A 19,510-nucleotide genomic window follows, 5' to 3' on the forward strand; every position below is an offset into this window, starting at 1 on the left:
ATAAATAACGGCAACAAAACTTAAATGCACCGCATTCAGGAAAAGAAGGTTGAACAATAGGTTACATTGCGAGATTAGAAGAGATGAGCCTCTGATTACACATTGCATAACTCTAAAATGTACACTGTTGCGGAACGTCTTATTCAAGAAAACATTGCAGAAAGCTTTTGTTACAAGAAGCGGCATTTACTGGAACACCAGTTGTGCAGTGACCACCGAGCAGTGGCCGCTTTGAAAAAAGGCTGCTCAAATAGAAAGCAAATTTGAGCTCATCTGTTTACTAAATAAGCCATATACCATAAATCTTTCTATCAGAGCTACACCAAAAATAAAACAAAAACTTGGACAAAATGCCCCACAAGATGTTTCTTATGATGAAACTTTCAAAAGGTGTGTAGAATCTGTGGTCCAAGAAAGTATTGTTAAGTAGTGATGGGAAAATGAAGCTTCATGAAGCACTTGTGATATTTTGTGACTCCCCTAGATGGTGCTCTTGGTTTAAATATAAAGGCAAATTGATTACATTTACACTGCATCTTTCAACCAAGAGTGCCATCTAGAGGAGTCAAAAAATATCACAAGTGCTTCATGAAGCTTAATTTTCCCATCACTATTGTTAAGTGCAAGAAAGTCCTATCCATGAACCAATTGACAAAACCACTGTTCATGAAATCCATGCAGGTATTAGTCCTTAATCTTGGACACACACTAACTTCCATTTTAAGTGAAGTGAAGAATCTGACATTTGTGGAATTTGTGGTTTGTAGATCTGAGCAAAATGAAGTGACATTCTATCGTCTTGAGTCAAAAGCTGCACCCGAGATGAGTGATCAAGAAGTTACTCTAATTCAACATTCTCAAGAAGAGATCATCAGAAATGTGTTCACTACCAGCCAATTTCTGAACACAGAAGTTAAGGACGCACCAGACATTTTGAATTAGTGCCCCCCTTCTGCATCACTGTTGAATTTGGAAACTGCTTTGAAGATGTTACCACTTCCTCCCTTCAATTTCCTTGCCTGGTGCCCGGGGGGAAGTGTTGAACTACTTCTGGACACGTTAGTGACCACTATCGATGATGCCAAAAGGAATATTGCCTCCATTGCTCAAGATATAATTTATCTTGCTTCCAGAGGATGAAAGGCTACCCCCAAACACCTTTCACTTCCCAAGGGATTGACATTTTGAATGCTCTTGGACACTCTAATTCCCACAGTTCAGTGATGGTCCATGATAGCCTTGGCAGGGCTTCAACAAATAATTGGGGAAAGCCATCCAGTCAATATGCTCAAAGATGTACCAAATATGATCATTTAGGTCAATTAAGAATTCTAGTAAATCAAATCTTTGAAATGCACGGATACTTGAAATGGATTTTACAGTGACTTTGCTGTTAAACACATGATATTCTGGGGGCTACCTTTCACGAGTGATGGGAAAATGAAGCTTCATGAAGCACTTGTGATATTTTTGGACTCCTCTAGATGGCACTCTTGGTTGAAAGATGCAGTGGAAATGTAATCAATTTCCTTTGCATTAGCCTTTATATTTAAACCAAGAGCACCATCTAGGGGAGTCACAAAATATCACAAGTGCTTCATGAAGCTTCATTTTCCCATCACTACCTTTCACTGCATATGGATAGGACTATATTACAAAGTAGATTTATGCAAAATGGGCTTAAACAAATGCTGGGGTGAGTAACTCACCCTTCTCATTCCATTGCATGCCATTTTCAATAAACATTGTACAAGGATGTTGATGGCAGGCATACAACATAAATAAACAGTTGATTTTGTGGTTTAATGCCAAAGTTTGTTGAACATTGATTTCCAACAGATTTAAAAACAAACTGGAAGTAAAGGGTTAATGATTAATATTTTTTGCATATTTATGTCCAATATTTATGTGGCATGTGATACATCTATATGTAAATGTAAAGACGTCACAACACGCTTATACACAGTAGAAAAAGAAAAAAATACTTTATTTGTAAAAATTTGAGGGCCCAAGGTGAAAGGGTGTTGAAGTTACAGCGCCTTGTTTTCAAAATGTTGCCACGGTACGACCACAAACATAAATATAGTTAATTTACATTTTATGTGAACACAAAGTAGCACACAACATTAAAATGGAACAAAGTGTATATCTTATTTCAAAACTGTTTTTATAACAAAAAAAGACAACTGAAAAGTAGGGTCTGCAAAAGTATTCAACCCACCCTGGATTAACATTTTTCTCTTTTGCTGCAATTACAGCTCCACCTCAGCCACGTTAGATGGAGAGCGTTTGAGAAACCGCAATCTTCATCTTTAGTCGGGACTAAAGAACATACCAGGCTGGTCAGGAAGTGTGGACAGATTTAAAGCAAGAGAACATCTCACAGAGTACTCTTCAATCAAGCATTCATAAGTGTCTACAAGTTAAGGCCATCCCTCCAAACGTTCTTATCGTGAAGCAGGGCACTCATCCGAGAAGTACCCAAGAGGCTTTTGATCACTCTAAATGAACTACAAAGATCCTCAACAGAGGTAAGGGAATCTATCCAATGAAGAACCATCAGACGAGTACTGCACAAATCTGGCCTGTATGGAAGGGTGGCAAGAAGAAAGCGAGCCACAAGAAGTCACGTCTGCAGTTTGACAGGAACCATGTAGGAGACACCGCTGACAAGTGGAAGAAGGTTCTCTGGTCAGATGAGACCAAAGTTGAACATTTTGGGCCTACATGAAAAACGCTATGTTTTGGCGTAAGAACAACACTGCTCATCAGTCTCACGCAACATCCCCATGGTGGTGGGAGCTTCATGCTCTGGGGGTGTTTCTCTTCTGCAGGGATAGGGAAGACTAGAAGGGATGATGGATGGTGCCAAATTTAGGGAAATCTTGGAAGAAAACCCGTTTTCACAAATGTTCTCCATCTAATCTAGCTGATCTGAAGCTGTTTTGCAAGGAAGAATGGGCAAAAATATCAGTCCCGAGAAGTGCAAAACTGATGGAGACATACCCCAAAAAGACTTGAAGCTGTAATTGCAGCAAAAGTGGGTTCTACAAAGTATTAATTCAGGGGGACTGAATACTTTTGCACACCCTACTTTTCAGCACTTTAATAAGACTTGTGATTTGATGATACAGCATTATATATTTAGCACTTTGTATGTTGTTTGTATGTAATTTTAATTTGCACTATTATTTTATTTTATGGGGACTACAGGTGGAAATTGTGCCAAATCTGGTGCAGCCAACTTTTTAATGTTACTGCACACTGTCCTTTTAATAGTTTTTAACTAAACTCAAACTCATATTTTGACATGTGAGCCATTTTGTTTCACTTCCCGATTGTGTGCTACCGGTACTTTGAGTTTAACTTCCACATAAAATTTTAATGTAATATATATATATTTATTTTATTTATTATTATTATTTTTTTTGTTTATTCAAGGGGCAAGGTGCTGTATGTGAGCTTCGTCTATCTAACATACCTACAATTTGATCAGCACTTTTTAAAAAATTTCTGTCACATGTCCTGTAAACTAGACCTAGTTTGTTTCAGCTGTACCTGTTGTGAAAGTGATATATATCAATTTGAGATGGTGAATGTCGCAATGCCATAGTGACATCTAAAGGTCAACTTTGTGACCTACATGTAATCCCACAAAATGGCTCTTACAACGTCTTTATCTTTAAAATATACAGTCAATAATAATGTTAACATGCATCAACATGGAAATCAGTTGTCTTGAGGTCAGGCTTAGGGAGTAACGGAATACATGTACCGTTATGTAATCAAATTACTTTTTTTTTTTTTTTACTGTTTTCCGTTAAAGTACAGAAAAAAGACTACAGGTACATTTATTAAAAAAAGGGATTACTTCGAGGGATTACAATTTCTACAATGAGAGAGAGTGAGAGAGAGAGAGAGAGAGAGAGAGAGAGAGAGAGAGAGAGAGAGAGAGAGAGAGAGAGAGAGAGAGAGAGAGAGAGAGAGAGCGGGAGAGATGTTGATACAGTTTAGTACACGCGGGCAGTTTAAAAAAGCTTCACGGACGGGAAGAGGAAATGGCGACCGGTATTCACTGTTTGGAACTTACTCGACTTGCTGAAGGACCAAAAGTGTGAGCTGAGAGTCCAGCGGCATGCTACACGCTGCAGCGTCTTGCTAGCTAGCCCGCTAGCCTACAACCATAATGTGAGTTACACTATTGGAAAACTGCCAAAAACTTTTCTTGCGTGTTGAAATAAAACTCAAAGTTGAGATCTAGTGAAGAGGCTTACTTGCAAGTATTTTATTTAGAAATTTCTAAAGTCATTCTTGGACCCTTGCTGAATCAGAAGGAGTCCTCGAATGTGCCCTTCTCTCTCTGCTCTCCTCACTTATACAAAAGCAGTGTTTACAAAAAATGCTCTCCCCCTCCTTCATCATTGTCCTTGTGGGAAGAATGAATTACAAAACAGATAATAAATCTTCAGCTCGTATCTTAGTCCACTACAGATGTGGGTAAATAATTGGTCCCGGCACCTCCTGGACCAGATAATTTATGGACAGAACACTGCGTGACCTTCCAAACATTCCTGATACATAGATAACTCAGAAACAACTTAGACATCTCTTTCCCAGAGAAGAGAACAATGGACTATACATTGAATAACATATGAATTAACTGTTGTCTTATTATTACACAGCTCTAACTAAATCAAAACGGTTAAAATATAATTTGAAACAGTAAAACAATGTTAATAATGTTAACATTCCTTCAATTGGGCTCGAAAGAGCCCAAAATAAACATTTTAAATAATTTTTTTTTTTTTTTTTAGAGGATCAACATGAGCATGATGTGACAGCGTTTGAAGATGTTTTCCCGCCTCAAAGCCATCTCGTGATGAAGTTCTTTGTTGAATGAAAAGAGTATCGTGTTAGTTTTTTTCTTCTTTAAGGATCTCAGGGTAGACTGCCCAAGGTCCTTTTGTTTGTCACAGGGATTATTCTGCCCGCAAATGTGACTCTTCGTGGAATGATGCCTTGGAGAGGGTCAGCTGATATGATTCAGCAAATGTTGTTTTCCCAGTCTGAGGTGGTGAGATTGATGAGCCTGGGATGGATCCGGCGGCCTTGTAGACCAGATGTGGAATGATGTCTCCCTCCTGTGAACTCTCTCTCACCTCCTGGGATCCAGACCCTCTGGGTGTAGAACATTTTCATTTAGTCACTTATAAACATACATATTCTTTATTTTGAAAGAGCATCTGGTAGTTTTTGTTAGTTGGGATTAGTAAATGTTATTTGATTAAGATCCGTTAGATTACTTTTTCTGTCCCAGCTTGATCCTCCTCTGTAGATTTATCAAATTCAGAATCACTTACAGTCAGTTGGGGTATTGGCCGATACCCCGCAACCTTTTCATTTTTTAATCTACTAATTCGTCTACATTAATTAATTTCTTAAACATGAACTATCATGTGTACACACCCTCCTTTTGACAAAGATCCACTCTGATCTTTTCAAACACGTATGGTATTTCAAAGCGAGGATACACCGAGACTTCGTAGCTCATAAATAAGGAATACCAGACTATAGCCTTCCGCAAAAGACGTCGTAAATGACACAAGCCTTTAAATCAGGCGATTGTGAGGTAAACGAGAGAGAGCTTCAGGTCACTACAATTAAAATGAGCACAAGCAGATACAATTTGAGACACTGGTATGTGAGGACTTTGGGGTCAGGGAAAAATAGAGTTAGCCACATTAATCTATTTCAGATTACGAATTACACGAAATTTACAAATATCTACCTTCTCAACGAGTAAAATAAACGTATTATAATTAGAGCCGAAAATATCACAACACTCCTACTTTGAGCAAACCGTCAATTGTTCCCAAAATGCTAATCAACCCCACCTCTTCTACATAGTAGTGGGTCATATAAAACACAACAGTAATACAAAAACCAGCAAACTCGCTGTTATTTGTTAAATTCCCATTGTACCAATTCAGAAACTGATGCTCCCAAGAAAATAGGCAACAATTTAGTAGGCTAAACCCAATAATCATCAAGTAATGGAAAATAGAGTAATTAAGATTGAAATAAATTTTACCAATCATCCTATTTCAAATTCACAGATATTGTTTTCAATTTCCTGAAATACCTTGCTATAGATCACATCTCCCCATCCGACACATTAAAATGTCTTGCATACAACCAGTTTACTATATCAATGACCGGAGGTGTCGCATCCCAGATGAGACCATAAGCTTTGAGTAGTCAATGTTCAGTCCTGGCCAGCAGATGGCAGGGCGGTGGATGTTTCAGGCAATGTTCAAAGCAGGCATTGAGATGTTCACTGGAGTCAAAACAGCCGTAGGGGAGATGTCTCTGTAACGAGGCTTGTGCACAGTCACTGGGCATTGTGGAATTGAGCACCATCATTGTCAGTAGGCACAAGGGAATGTCTTTTGCTGCGGCGTGAAGCTCTTTGACCTCTGCCACGTCCACCCAGACGCTGGAGGTTGCTGTCCGCAATCGTGGACCCGGTGACACATTTCGGCCCTCCCCGGAGCGCACCTAAACAATGAATGCACCTGCCTGATCCAATGCACTCAACCGACAGACAGAGGAAGATGAGATCATAGCAAGATAGTTCACTTCCTGCTTTCTCAAAAATGTTTCAACTATACCATAGCATGTTTTTGGGAATGCCCTTCAAAATAGCTACTAGAAATACTTGCGAATACAATGTAGCAGCAGCTGGGGCGTATCCCGTTTGCAGGTTGTAATCAGTGAGGGCCATCAAGCCCCCATCTGCTTTGGAACTTTAGCATCAGTTTCTGAAATGACACACTCAGAGAAAAAACAAATATTAAAAATTATTATTATTATTATTATTTCATCTTTAAAAACATGTATTACTTCTCATTCAACTATCTTAAATCTAGCCACAGCTGTACAGATGTAGGTATAATTATGTTAACTCAATATAGCTTGATACAAAATGCTATTATTTTTCTCATTTTTCTTTATTCATTTGCCTAGAAAAGAGAAAGTTAATAAGTTTCATTTCTGTATCAAAAGTAGTATAGTTTTAAAGACTTTCTATTCAGTCACTAAAAAAACAATTTTTTTTTTTATCATTCTTCTCTTCCATCATGAGGACACATTATACTCTAACTCCTATCTCACACACACACAAAGCCCCATCCCCCCCACCCCCCCATTTGAGACACAGGGGAGGGAGCGGAAAAATAAAAAATCTTAGCATTATCACATCGCAAAACCTGTTTTACTACATTCCCATTCGAAAAACAAACGCCATTATCACACCAGTCTTATCTACTCAAAACGACACTAAACATACAGTTAAAGATATTGAAGAAAAACAAATAAAATATCCATACACACATTTCTCATTCACAATCACACTCCCAGTTAAACCCCAATCGACCAGGGTAGCCCCCACCTTTTTTATCTAGGTCTCATACAATTACTCAACAATTCTCTCAACTTTTCAAACTTTTGCAGGCACATACGCACACACTCTTTATTCATTTAAAGAAAATACAAAAGTCTCTCGTACCATTTTGTCCAGCGATTGCCTTTTTTTTCCCGCATGCCAATTCCACCGCTTTCATCAAAGATACCAAGCAAAACGCGGATGTCAACGGTGAAAACCAACCTTTATCAAAGCAAGCCGTCATTCAATCAGTGAACAGTATTTTCATTTTTCGTCGATGTTTTTCGGGCATGTCTCCGACTTAAACCTCGGAAGCATTCTTAACTTGTACATCCCAGAATAAGCTCCGACTATGAACCGGAAGCACTTTTAGGTCAAACTATTCGGTGTCGCAGTCAAAATCGCCCTCCATTATTTATTTTAATTATTCACCTCTTTAGTTATTATTATATTCAAGTCGTATTAATATTTATCAATTCAGTAAGTAGTAAGATAGTTCAATAGGTTAAATTTATTCGACAACGTTACTCGTTCCTCACCTCAAAATAAAAATTTTCACAAGAATAAACACAGACAACCACAAAACCGTACACACATAACAGACATTTAACATACATAAATAACCTCAGACCTCATGTAAAAATTTAGACAATTTAGAAGACGAAAACTGGTTGCAGCGATCCCAAACAGACAGAACTTCCCTACGTGGATAAACGTCTCCACTTACCGTAAGTAATTATTTAGGCGCTGTTAGAGTAGACAATATTAAGTATTGTACTCTTTGCGTGTTCAATTAACTGAATGGTGAGATTCTGTTGAAGAAGTTCCTTTGCAAAGGTTTTAATTACCAGAAGCTTCTGGTCGCACATTTAAAGTCACCCAAACGGTGGTCCCTTCAAATGTGGCTCCCTCTCTCCAGCTCACATCGTTATTTATTCACAAAAAGGGTTCAGAAAAAGGTCAGCCCACAACACACCTGGTTACAACTGAATACAAGAAAATCCGTTCCCATGGGTATAAATCAGATTAAAAGAATACAATAATAATAAGCCTGTGCCTCCCTTCCGACCGGCAGAGACCGAAACTCCCATAAAGATAGCAAATATACAAACCCGTTGCCCTTTCTCTCATGAAAGTAACACAGATAAAAATACAATTCTATTCATTGAGCCATACTGAGTTAACATAATTATAAACGGCTAAAATATAATTTAAAACTAAAAAACAATGTTTTTTAGTTTTAAATTATATTTTATGTTAATAACTCATCAGCGCCTAGAAGTTCCGCCCGTCCGTGAACGCCGTAGCCCGCAACCGTCAAAATAAATGTTCGTCGGGGTCACCATTTGTTGGAAAACTGCCAAAAAGTTTTCTTGCGTGTTGAAATAAAACTCAAAGTTGAGATCTAGTGAAGAGGCTTACTTGCAAGTATTTTATTTAGAAATTTCTAAAGTCATTCTTGGACCCTTGCTGAATCAGAAGGAGTCCTCGAATGTGCCCTTCTATCTCTGAACCTCCTCACTTATACAAAAGCAGTGTTTACAAAAAATACTCTCCCCCTCCTTCATCCTTGTCCTTGTGGGAAGAGTGAAATACAAAACAGATAATAAATCTTCAGCTCGTATCTTAGTCCACTACAGATGTGGGTAAATAATTGGTCCCGGCACCTCCTGGACCAGATAATTTATGGACAGAACTCTGCGTGACCTTCCAAACATTCCTGATACATAGATAACTCAGAAACAACTTAGACATCTCTTTCCAAGAGAAGAGAACAATGGACTATACATTGAATAACATATGAATTAACTGTTGTCTTATTATTACACAGCTCTAACTAAATCAAAACGGTTAAAATATAATTCGAAACAGTAAAACAATGTTAATAATGTTAACAACACCTACCATGGGAAATATTGATTTCAAAAGAGGGAGAGAGGGAGAGGGAGAGAGGCTTGGGCTTAATAGCGACGCAGAGTTGGCCTGCTTGCTGTTGGACTGTTAAGTGCCAAACCAGAATGTTAGCCTGCTAATTTAGCGACATGCTAGGAGTCAAACTTTATATCATTACATTTACACTGAGCATTTTTTTCCCCACCCTGTACATACCAGCAGGCACGTCGCGATTATAAATCGCGGAGGCAAGTGGCATTTGCAACACGCCGCTCCTGATTGGTGGACTGGTTCCACAGATTTCTCTACTCCCCTTGTGTTTGATTTCTATGTCTTGTCTGCAAATGCAAATTCAGCTATGTGAAGCCCCGCTCCTAATTGGTGAACTGGTTTTGCGCTCGTTCCTGGTTGGCTGCTGTCCATGGCTTCGTGGAACATCAGTTTTGAATATTGTGTTTACAAACTGCAATGGAAATCCTTCAAACCCTACCTTTGTATTTGTTTAAAAAAACACACACACACTGTAGTACTCACTGTGAAGAAGACACCAGTTTTAATATTTTGTTTCAGTGATGGTACAAAAAGAAACAATTTTTTCATGTCAGAAAAAATTACACCTGTTGCCTAAACTAAAGTTTTAACAGTTGACCAGCTTGTAATTAAAGTAACAAGCATTATATTGCAAAATTGGGAACAGCATTATCATGACTAGTATTTAGAGTACTGGTATGTATTACTGAAAAACAAAGTTTATTTTTAACAAACAACTAGCAAATGATTCTTTAAAAAAATAAGTACAACACGTATAGTACCCTCTCCGCACTGATAAAAAAAAAAAAGACATTGATAGTAGGCTATGCATAAAATAATTTTGACTTATCATGTTGCTAGTATTGTGGAAAATTGACGGCTGTATGATGGATGGATGTTGACGAGTGCTCAACTGCTCACTTCTATGTGCTTGTTTGCTGGCTGTCAACAGGTGCAGTCAGAAGTGTGTGCCACTGTGCCTTTGTTTGATTTTGTTGTTGTTGACATATTTGTTATAGGATAGGCATAAGTAACTATTAAAGTATTCAAGTTACATTACTTTAATATTACAGGACTTTGATTACGTACGAACTACATTTTTTAACAGGTAACTAGCAACTGTATCAGAATACATTTTAAAAGTAACCTTCTCAGCCCTGTGATTAAGTGAAACGATTAAAAGAGGTTAAAATAGATTAAAAGTGGATAGGAAAAGTATAATTTGAAGAGCAAGAGTGTTTTTTTGTTAGTTTGTTTTTTTAACAGTTGCAGTGCAGAAGAGAGAAGGGTTGTCCAAGCTCTTTCGGGGTGCTTGGCTTGGTTGGGAAGCACAATTTAATTGTGTGTTGCTTCCAAATATCTTTATTGAGTCATCATTTCAAGAGATTGTGTGTGTGTGAGTGTGCGTGCGTGTGTGTTTAATTAATACAAGTATACAGTGATGTTTTTCAACTGGCACTGACCGAATCTGCACTTACAATTAAGATTGTATATCATTTAAATGAGCAACGTATTGCAAATACAGGAAGAAATGGACTCAATAACATAGTAACCCACTTTGTTTACTAAGTCAAACTACTTTTGAGGGTTGGCTGAGCTCTCAGGATCTGCAAAAAGCAAAACAAAAAAAAGTTGCTAAGTTAATGTAAGCAAGCTATGTTCAAAGAAATATTATTTTTGTTTTTTGTTCTTTTTCATTGTGGGATGACTTAATGCATAAACTAAATTTAAAAAATCTGTTTTAAGAAACATCTCCATTAAAAATTAGTATGTACAATCACACTCACAATTCTTTGGTACATTTGCAAAATGTACAAATCTTCATAAATGGCCACTTGTGTACAACATGATATTATAACTAGAAAAAATCCCGCACGACACAACGAATATGATTTGCTATTATAGTTGAATAATGTTGAATCAAATTGTCAATAAGAAAAAATAAAAATAAAGACATTTCTCCTCGAGTAAAAAGTAGTTTGAGGTGGTAGATATAGTGCTGATTACTTACATTGGCACACGTAAGCAACCTCCAAGTACTTGTAGGTGCCTTGACAGGGGTCTCCAAACACGGCATTGCTGGCTTTGATCGTACAGTTGTTTTTCCCATTGCAACTATGGATGCGGAAGAAATAGGCTTAATACTGTACGTAATTACGACAGACCTAATTAAATAAGTTCAAAACTGTAATATTAGGAAGTGTGGACCTTAATATCACCATTTAAAAATTAATAAGCTTGTAAAAGCAAACTGAGAGTGTTAGGCAGACATGTTTGATAGGGCAGTAAAATTCAACTCCACTTCTGCAGGAGGCCCAAAGAAAACCCACACAATCACGGGAGAAAGTCACACAGGAAGGCCTCATCTGAAATTCGAACCCTCTTGGCTATGAGCCAGTTATCTTAACCCATGCCTCCTGCAATCAAAACATAACCGCTTGATGTCTGTTTTCTACCCATTATAAAACCTCACAAAATTTAGATCAGGCTGTGATTTCTTTCGAAGTGTGCCAACGTACCTAGTGGCAACAATTTCAGTTGGACGCAGGCAATCCACATTTTGTACCTGGCCCGGAGGCCTTTTAAATGTGCACGTGGTCTGGTCGCGGCGTCCATAGTCAGCACCCAAGATGAAAATTACTTGTCCTTCATCTGGCATCAATATGAGAGAAAGAAGGTTGGTTGATGATCTATGCAATGATGCTTGTTAAACAGGAAGGAATTCATCATGAAAAAAGATTAATCTCACCACAACACAAATGTGCCAAAGAATCCTGACATGCCACCACAGTAACTGTTCAAAGTAAATTAAAAACATTAGCTATAAAATGGTACGCATTCTTTTTGTCACACATCATTTTAAACACGCGACATACTTGCAGGCACGCAGGTGAAATTGGTCTGCAAATACTTGAAGGTGCCAGCACAGGGTTCAGGATCGCGGAAAGCCGCCGTGTTTGTAACACATGTTTTTTTACCGTCGCATCTGCAGACATAATGATAAAAGCATGGGTCAGAAGAAACACAAAGGTAGTCACGATATCGTTTGCCTTTAATAAAAAGCAAGTAGCCGCACATACAGTATACCGGCGTATGTAAAGGATTATTGCAATAAGAACACATATAAACTCCACTTCATTTATAGAACACTTTAAAATAACCATTTATGTAAGTAAATTAAGTAAAGTACTTTATATGGTTATAAATGGTCGAGCATATAATAATAATAATAATAATAATAATAATAATAATAATAATAATAATAATAATAATAATAATAATAATAATAATAATAATAATAATAATAATAATAATAATGATTTATATTTGAGTGAAATGTATTTCATGTTCTATAAAAATTTGTATTTTGGACAATGTTTAATTGTGTGTATAAGAAGTATTCTATTCGAGTGACACGTGGGTTTTGTGTGTGTAAAAGTGCTTAACAGCGTCACCCACCATGTCAGATGCAACATGTTATTCTAATCTAATGCGATCTTGTGACAGGCATAATCAGTCAATCTTGGATTGGGGAGAAATCAGATGGGTTAATTTAATTTAATATAGTGTTGGGATGTTTCAATGTACTATTGTTTTCAAAAGAATATTTCATGTTTGCCTTTATACTGATGTTGGGTGAAATCGAATGGCTACTAAGGGATGACACAGCTCTTTTTTGTGTGGAGATCGATTATTCTGCAATGTGCTGGTGATGTTTTGGGACAAAGTGGGGATCCGCTCACCTCACGCTTCATTCAATACATGAGTGAAGCCAATAGCTGCATGCTCTCATTTTTTCCTGTTTATAATGACTGTTTGAATTACATTTCACCAAAGTTGTTCCAGAATAAGTAACGGCAACTCGATTTAAGATAGTGGCATGTGACCTTGTGGTTTGGTCGCACTAAGCAATTGGTGTCGTCTTTGCAACCCATGAGTTAGGTGTGTGGACCCCCCCCCCCCCCAAATTTATATATATATATATATATATATATATATATATATATATATATATATATATATATATATATATATTTCTGACCTAAATCAATCATTAAACATGTATTTAAATTTGTACAATTATAAACTGAAGATATGTCACCATACTCTCTTAATTGAAAGTGTACAAAAGTAGGTTGAGTTGGAGAAGATGTTTTTAAATGCTCACGCCATCGGGGAAAAAAAAGAGCAAGCCTTTCACAGACCGTATGGATGTGGGAGTAAGTCAATTAACTTTACTATATGTTTCAGAATCAGTGTATTTAATACAACATAACATGCTGCTATAGTTATACTGTTTAAAAACAAAGAAAATCTGGAGAAATTTTCACTGGGGAAAAAAAATTGACTAGGAAATTGTGTTTGGGTTGTAACTTTAGAAAGTCACCAGCCATGTTGGCTGGTCATCAAAAAAGTTCATTTAGAGCCCTGATAAGTGTAGCCTATTGATGTTAAGTTGATGTGATTCAATACAGGCGGGTGACGGTAACAGTTGCATGCTCTCTATTCTCCTTTTTCAGGGTATTACCCAATGTTGTATTTATCCACTTTTAAACCCAAAACAAGCATTTTGGTTTTACTGTCAACACTTTCTAAACGAGCATAATGCATACCTCGTCTTGAGGTCGTCCAAGGTGCCTTCTCGAGCGCACTCCGTGTCAGCTAGCTCCTGTGGAGGTCTGCCCTCACTGCAAACCAGTGAGCTTGAACGTCCATATAAAGCCTGCTGCACGCTGATGACTCCATGTTCTGTCACATGACAAGAGAGAAAGCAATCATCCTGGAAATGTACCGCACTCCAAATGACCAACCCTCATTGGAAATCATGTTTTTTGTCAAGACAAAGGTTGAAGTCTTACTGCAGTTCAGATGATGGACGTTTAAAGGGTTTGAATCGCAGGTGGTCGCTTGCTCTGCAGTTGCTCTCTTAGAATCAAAATCTGTGGAAACTGTGAATGTATGAACAGGTTGTTTAGGAAAGTCAAGTCGTCTTTATTTATATAGCGCTTTCAAACAGTCTTAAATATATGGTATATGTTGGACATAAACTATGATAGTCACCTGCTGTGAGGAGAAAACATGTTGCTGTCAGCACTAGAAAACAAACATCAGTTTAGATACAGTAGGTGGAAAGATTATTTCCATTATAGTCCTATATTTCTGTTGGGCAAGAATACAGTAGGTTTATCATGACTAGCTAGCGAGACACATGCACATCGCGTCTGTGCCCGTGTACAACCGAGCATGAAGTTGACTTCTTCTTTTTCACATTCTGGATTACTTAATTCCGTTTGTTTCTTTTGTGCATAAAATAACTGAGAATAATTTTTTTCCTAGTTTACAGTTTGTTTCTCTTATCGTTTTATTTACAATGAAATATATGAGCACAACACTTTTGTTTTTGCTCACATTTTTGTGAGCTGAACTCAAAGGCCTCAGACTTTTTCTATGTACACTAAGGACCATTGGCGAGCACTTCTTCTTTACCGAGTTAATACATCCACTTCACTGGTGTGGCATATCAAGATGCTGATTATATTGTATTGATAATTGCGCACAAAAAAGGGCCATTCTAAAATGTGCAGTTTTATTCAATGGGGCTGGCAGGAGGGTCAGAAAAGCACTTAGTATATGGTGGGACCACCATTTTCCATCCAACTATTATCCAAAGCGCTTATCCTCATACATTGCAACACATGTCCTTTGCATAGTTGTTCAGGTTGTTGCACTGAATTTTTATGGAAAAGCTCTAATACCACTTTTTGCAACCCATTTTAAAGTTACAACATGTGTTTTGGATCTAGACAGACAGTCAGACAGACATGCTATTAACAGAGCAAGCAATCAACAATCTAACTTATCCACTCACTATTTTGACTTTTACCAACAAATTTATTTCAAAAGTGAATACTTACACAGTGCTGAGCTGAGTCTGAAGAAGGAGGGCATGTTTCAGACGATCCGGTCCGTAGCACTAATGATGTTCAAAGGCAGATCACCTGTATTTATAATGATTTGGCAAAAGCCACACCCACTAACCTTTCGTCACTATTTTCCAGAAAAACAAGAATCTGTCATTTGTGGAAGTTGTGGTTTGTAGATCTAAGCAAATAGAATATATCGTCTTGAGTCAAAACTGCAGCTGTAAGTAACTCATCTTTCTTATTCCATTTCATGTCATTTTCAATAAACATTGTACAAGGATGTTGATGGCAGGCATACAACATAAATACATTTTGTGTATTCCTTAGACTCAGTTGATTTCATAGTTTAATTACAAAGTGTGTTGAACATTGATTTCCAACAGATTTAAAAACAAACTGTTAGTAAAAGGTTAATAACTGAATAATGTGCAATTTATGACCAAGAAAAGCCCAATTTCGGAAAGAGGGGCCCCAAAATACCCGATATACCAGTTTTTAATCGGTTGTACTCATCAAAATTGATGGGTTTCAGCATGATTTTCAGAAATTCTGAAAGTAAAGAGTTAATAACTCATTAATGAGCAAGTATATATGCTTTAAAAAATAAAAAAAATATTGGCAAGAGGGACCCCAAATTACCCTTTGTACCAGGTTTTCAATCAGTTCCAAGGTGTCTTTGCCGCAATCAATATTCAAGCTAGTTTTTCAGAAATCTTGTAAGTTAAAGTTTAATAACTCATTAACAAACAAGTTTCTAAACTGGAAAACCCAAAACGGGTACAAGGTGTATTGAGCAAATTATTTCGAGTAGGATTTTCAGAATTGTCAGTGATCAGGTATCCAAGACCCAGAAGTTCTAATCCAAAAACTTTGCATGGTCATTGAACAAGACAGGCAGGAACTCACAAATCAGGCTCGGTAAGTGGCGGACCCAGAGCGGAGTTCGAAGTGGGACTGGCCCCCCCTCAAATGTGATTGGGTCCTGCAGGCGCCAAATGATTGACAAGTCTTGGCACCAGCGCAGGGGCGCCGCACTTCTTGCAATGCAGCCTGCCAGCATTTTTTCCAATTAGTCGCCTACTATTTTTTTATTACAAAATGTAATCCACCTCACGAGGACTAGGACAGATTCCAATCAAGATTACATGTTGTTGGCAATGTTATGTTGGTTTCCCTGTGAGACGTGAGTGACTAGTAAAATAACTTTTATGTTAAGATGGATGGTGTGAGTTTTTTTTTTTTTTTAATTGCTTCAAATTGAAATCAAAAGCCAAACATAGTAAACAAACTTTCACAAAGAACGCTGGAGTGACGACCGGGGCCTTTCCCCGCTGGGCCTGGGGTTCGGGGGTGCCGGCCGTCCTCCGGTGCCCCCATCTCCCCTTCAGCCCCCGGTGTTCCGTCCCTCCACGTGGCGGGGGGTGGGGTGGGCTCGGCTGCCCTCTCCGCTCTGCTGTCCGGCGTTGGGATGGGGGCGCGGGCCGTGTTGGAGTGGGGGGCGCTCCTGCTCCTGGGTTTGCTCTCCGGCCGGTGGCCCTGGCGGGGCCCGGGGGTTGTCCTTTGGCGCTGCCGCGGCCTTGGGGGCCCTGAGGTGTTGCGCTTGCTCTGTCCTGGCAGGGGTCGACGGCTCCCCTCTTTGGTGGAGATTTTCATGCATGCCAGATCCACCACACTAGCATCTATCGAAACTCAGACACAATCTGCTTCTTCCTCAGGTCATTGAATTGGTGGAGGCTGGTGTCTGTGGATCTCACTCTGCTTTGTTTGTCCTTCCTTCCTTTCCTCAGTCTCTCCTTTGGTCTCTTGAGGTCTCCCTGATTTTTTTGGATTTGTTGGAATTTAGCGGTTTCTGGGGTTGGTGAAGAACTCTGGTTGGTGGCCCGGTGGGTGGTGTCTGGTCGGTGCTGGATTTCACTTTCCTTTGTTTTCTTTGGTCCCCTCGGGTCTCCTGACGGCGGTGTTCGGTTTAGATGAACGGTATGGGATTTTTTCTAATAGGTTTTTGGTGAGCTAACGAATACACACACACTCGCACGCACGCACATACACATACTCACCCACAAAAAAAAAAGCAATGATGATGACATTATCGAATGAACAATACTGAACTCTTCAAAAAAATGAAAAGAAAAAAAAATTAAACAAACAATCATCATTACAGTACACAACAATCTCACAATAACAGTAAAGGAAAAGGGGAAAAAAATAAAAAAAAGAAGGAGGGCATGTTTCAGACGATCAGGGGTCTTAAACTTAAATTAAGAAATATTAAAAACACCAAAATGAGAACACAAAATGAAGGTCTTGATAGCCTTCTTATTTTTGGAAGTAGAGATGGACTGTACATATACATCTATCTCTTTCAAAAACAGAAAAAAAAATAGGTTTTGACTTTACAAATTCACATTTATGAATATAAAACTTAGGAAGATAAGTTAAAAGATTAATCAAATAATATTATTTTTCAAATGAATTTTCATAGTTCAAAAATCCCTCAAAAACATTTGGTAAGGAAAGCTAAAAATTACAAAAGATATTGTCCAAAATAAATTTGCAAATGTCTTGCCATAGCTTGCGAGCATAAGTACATTTCCAAAACAGATGCAAAAGAGTCTCTGATTGGGAGCCACAGAAGGAGCAGTTCAGATCCATATCATAACCAAATTTAACAAAAAATTATTTCACAGGAAAACAACAATAAATAATTTTGAAAGACACTTCCTTTACCTTGTTCACTAAAAAAAAATTCTGAGGCAGGGTCCACATTTTTTTCCAACATAAATTCTTTATACGACAGTGTCAGGAGGGTGGAGTTTGGTGGAGGACCCAAACGCAGGGAAGCAGGGCAAGGAGGCAGAGGTGATGTAAAAAAAAAAAAGGAATTTAATTATACAAAACAAAAGCAAACTCCAAATGGCAAGTGAAACAAAACGTGGGCAGGGGGGAATTTCTGAGTCTGTTACTGTAAGGTTCTATTAATATTTATTCCAAATGTATATTGTTGTTTCCAACCTACCTACTAAAGATCAAATGAAATCGATACCTTACAGCTTGTTTCAGACTTTCTGAATCACACTGCCTTGAAATTGTGCTTCAGTGTGATTATCGTTCTGCAATAACACATGACCAATGATGTCATACTTACATATGCAAAGTGATGGCCACTTCAAATAAAGACCCACATGTATACAACATATTTACTTTATTTATGAAAAAGGTTGTTGTTGTTCTTTCTGGCAACTTTGCCCATCAAATTAACACAAAAAAAATATCTTATGTACATAATACAATGATTGGTATCATGTTTATTCTTTTATTGCTCAAAGAGAGTGAGTTAATGTTTTACTCTTTTGGTTTGGCTTCACTATTCCACTAGATGTCCCAAAAGTTGCTTTCACGGAAGCACCAAAGCTCCAAATCTGTTCAGCACAATTTGAAGGAAAGACTCAAGGCTTCGTGAGGCTTCACCTACCCATCTCTAAACCCACCCAAAACTGGATCTGCAAGCCCTTTCATGCTACCAACAATCTTCCAAATTTGTTTTTAGTACCACATGAAGTGAAGGAGCTGGTTAAACGCAGCAGGCAACAAAAATTCAACAACATTTTTTTTTGTATGTATACATAATCTGCACTTACAATTTACATTGTGTATCAATTATATTGTGTATCAATTAAATGAGCAACATACTACAAATACAGAATACATGGACTCGAAAACACATTGATAATGTGGCAGTACTCGTTTGTTTGCAAAGTTGAACTAATGTGAGGGTTGGTTCCCACGATCTGCAAAAAAGCACAAAATAGTTACTCAGATAATATAACTAAGCTGGGTTCAAAGAAATGTTTTTGTTTGTTCTGTTTCTCTTTGGGATGACTTGATACATAAATAAATAGAGAAAATTACATAAAAAAAAAAATCTCCTCTTAGTTATGTAAATTCTTCATCACCCCCACCTCCCATTTCCAAAGTACATTATAAAAATATCCAAATTTTCCATAAATATCTATTCTGATCCAGTGTACAACATTACAGGACATGACAAGTACACAAATCCCACAAATACAATAAATATGATTTGCTATGATGGTTGAATAATGTTGAATGCAATTGTGAATAAAAAAAACAAAACGAAATAAAGCATTGTTTTCTTCTCCGACAGCAAAAAATTGTCGTGGGTGGTAGATATAGTACTGATTACTCACATTGGCATGTG

General features: G+C 37.8%; 1 protein-coding gene across 2 annotated transcripts; it reads right to left on the bottom strand.

Moving 5' to 3' along the window:
* Nucleotides 1-9,922: 9,922 nt before the first annotated feature.
* Nucleotides 9,923-15,336, bottom strand: LOC147178554 (L-rhamnose-binding lectin SML-like). Of its 2 annotated transcripts, XM_086068193.1 has the most exons (9): nt 15,283-15,336; nt 14,429-14,461; nt 14,227-14,316; nt 13,981-14,116; nt 12,244-12,353; nt 12,117-12,161; nt 11,887-12,019; nt 11,379-11,482; nt 9,923-10,974 (listed from the first exon to the last, which is right to left on the bottom strand). In XM_086068193.1, the coding sequence occupies exons 1-9, from the start codon at nt 15,314-15,316 to the stop codon at nt 10,943-10,945; spliced, it is 717 nt and encodes a 238-aa protein (XP_085924319.1). In that variant the 5' UTR covers nt 15,317-15,336; the 3' UTR covers nt 9,923-10,942. The 2 variants fall into 2 exon arrangements, with proteins under 2 accessions (XP_085924319.1, XP_085924320.1); XM_086068194.1 differs by lacking the exon at nt 9,923-10,974 and having other exon boundaries at nt 11,371-11,482.
* Nucleotides 15,337-19,510: the final 4,174 nt, after the last annotated feature.

The sequence above is a fragment of the Leptonotus elevatus genome, chromosome 2 (assembly GCF_054856555.1).
Source record: "Leptonotus elevatus isolate MCC_2025b chromosome 2, RoL_Lele_1.0, whole genome shotgun sequence".
Classification (NCBI taxonomy): domain Eukaryota; kingdom Metazoa; phylum Chordata; class Actinopteri; order Syngnathiformes; family Syngnathidae; genus Leptonotus; species Leptonotus elevatus.

Coding starts and splice junctions, on each gene's coding strand:
- LOC147178554 (XM_086068193.1), bottom strand. CDS start 15,316: ATGCCCTCCTTCTTCAGACTCAGCTCAGCACTGT. Junction 12,354..13,980: donor TTGGACGACCTCAAGACGAG/GTATGCATTATG, acceptor TTATGTCTGCAG/ATGCGACGGTAAAAAAACAT. Junction 12,020..12,116: donor TTTGGCACATTTGTGTTGTG/GTGAGATTAATC, acceptor TATTGATGCCAG/ATGAAGGACAAGTAATTTTC.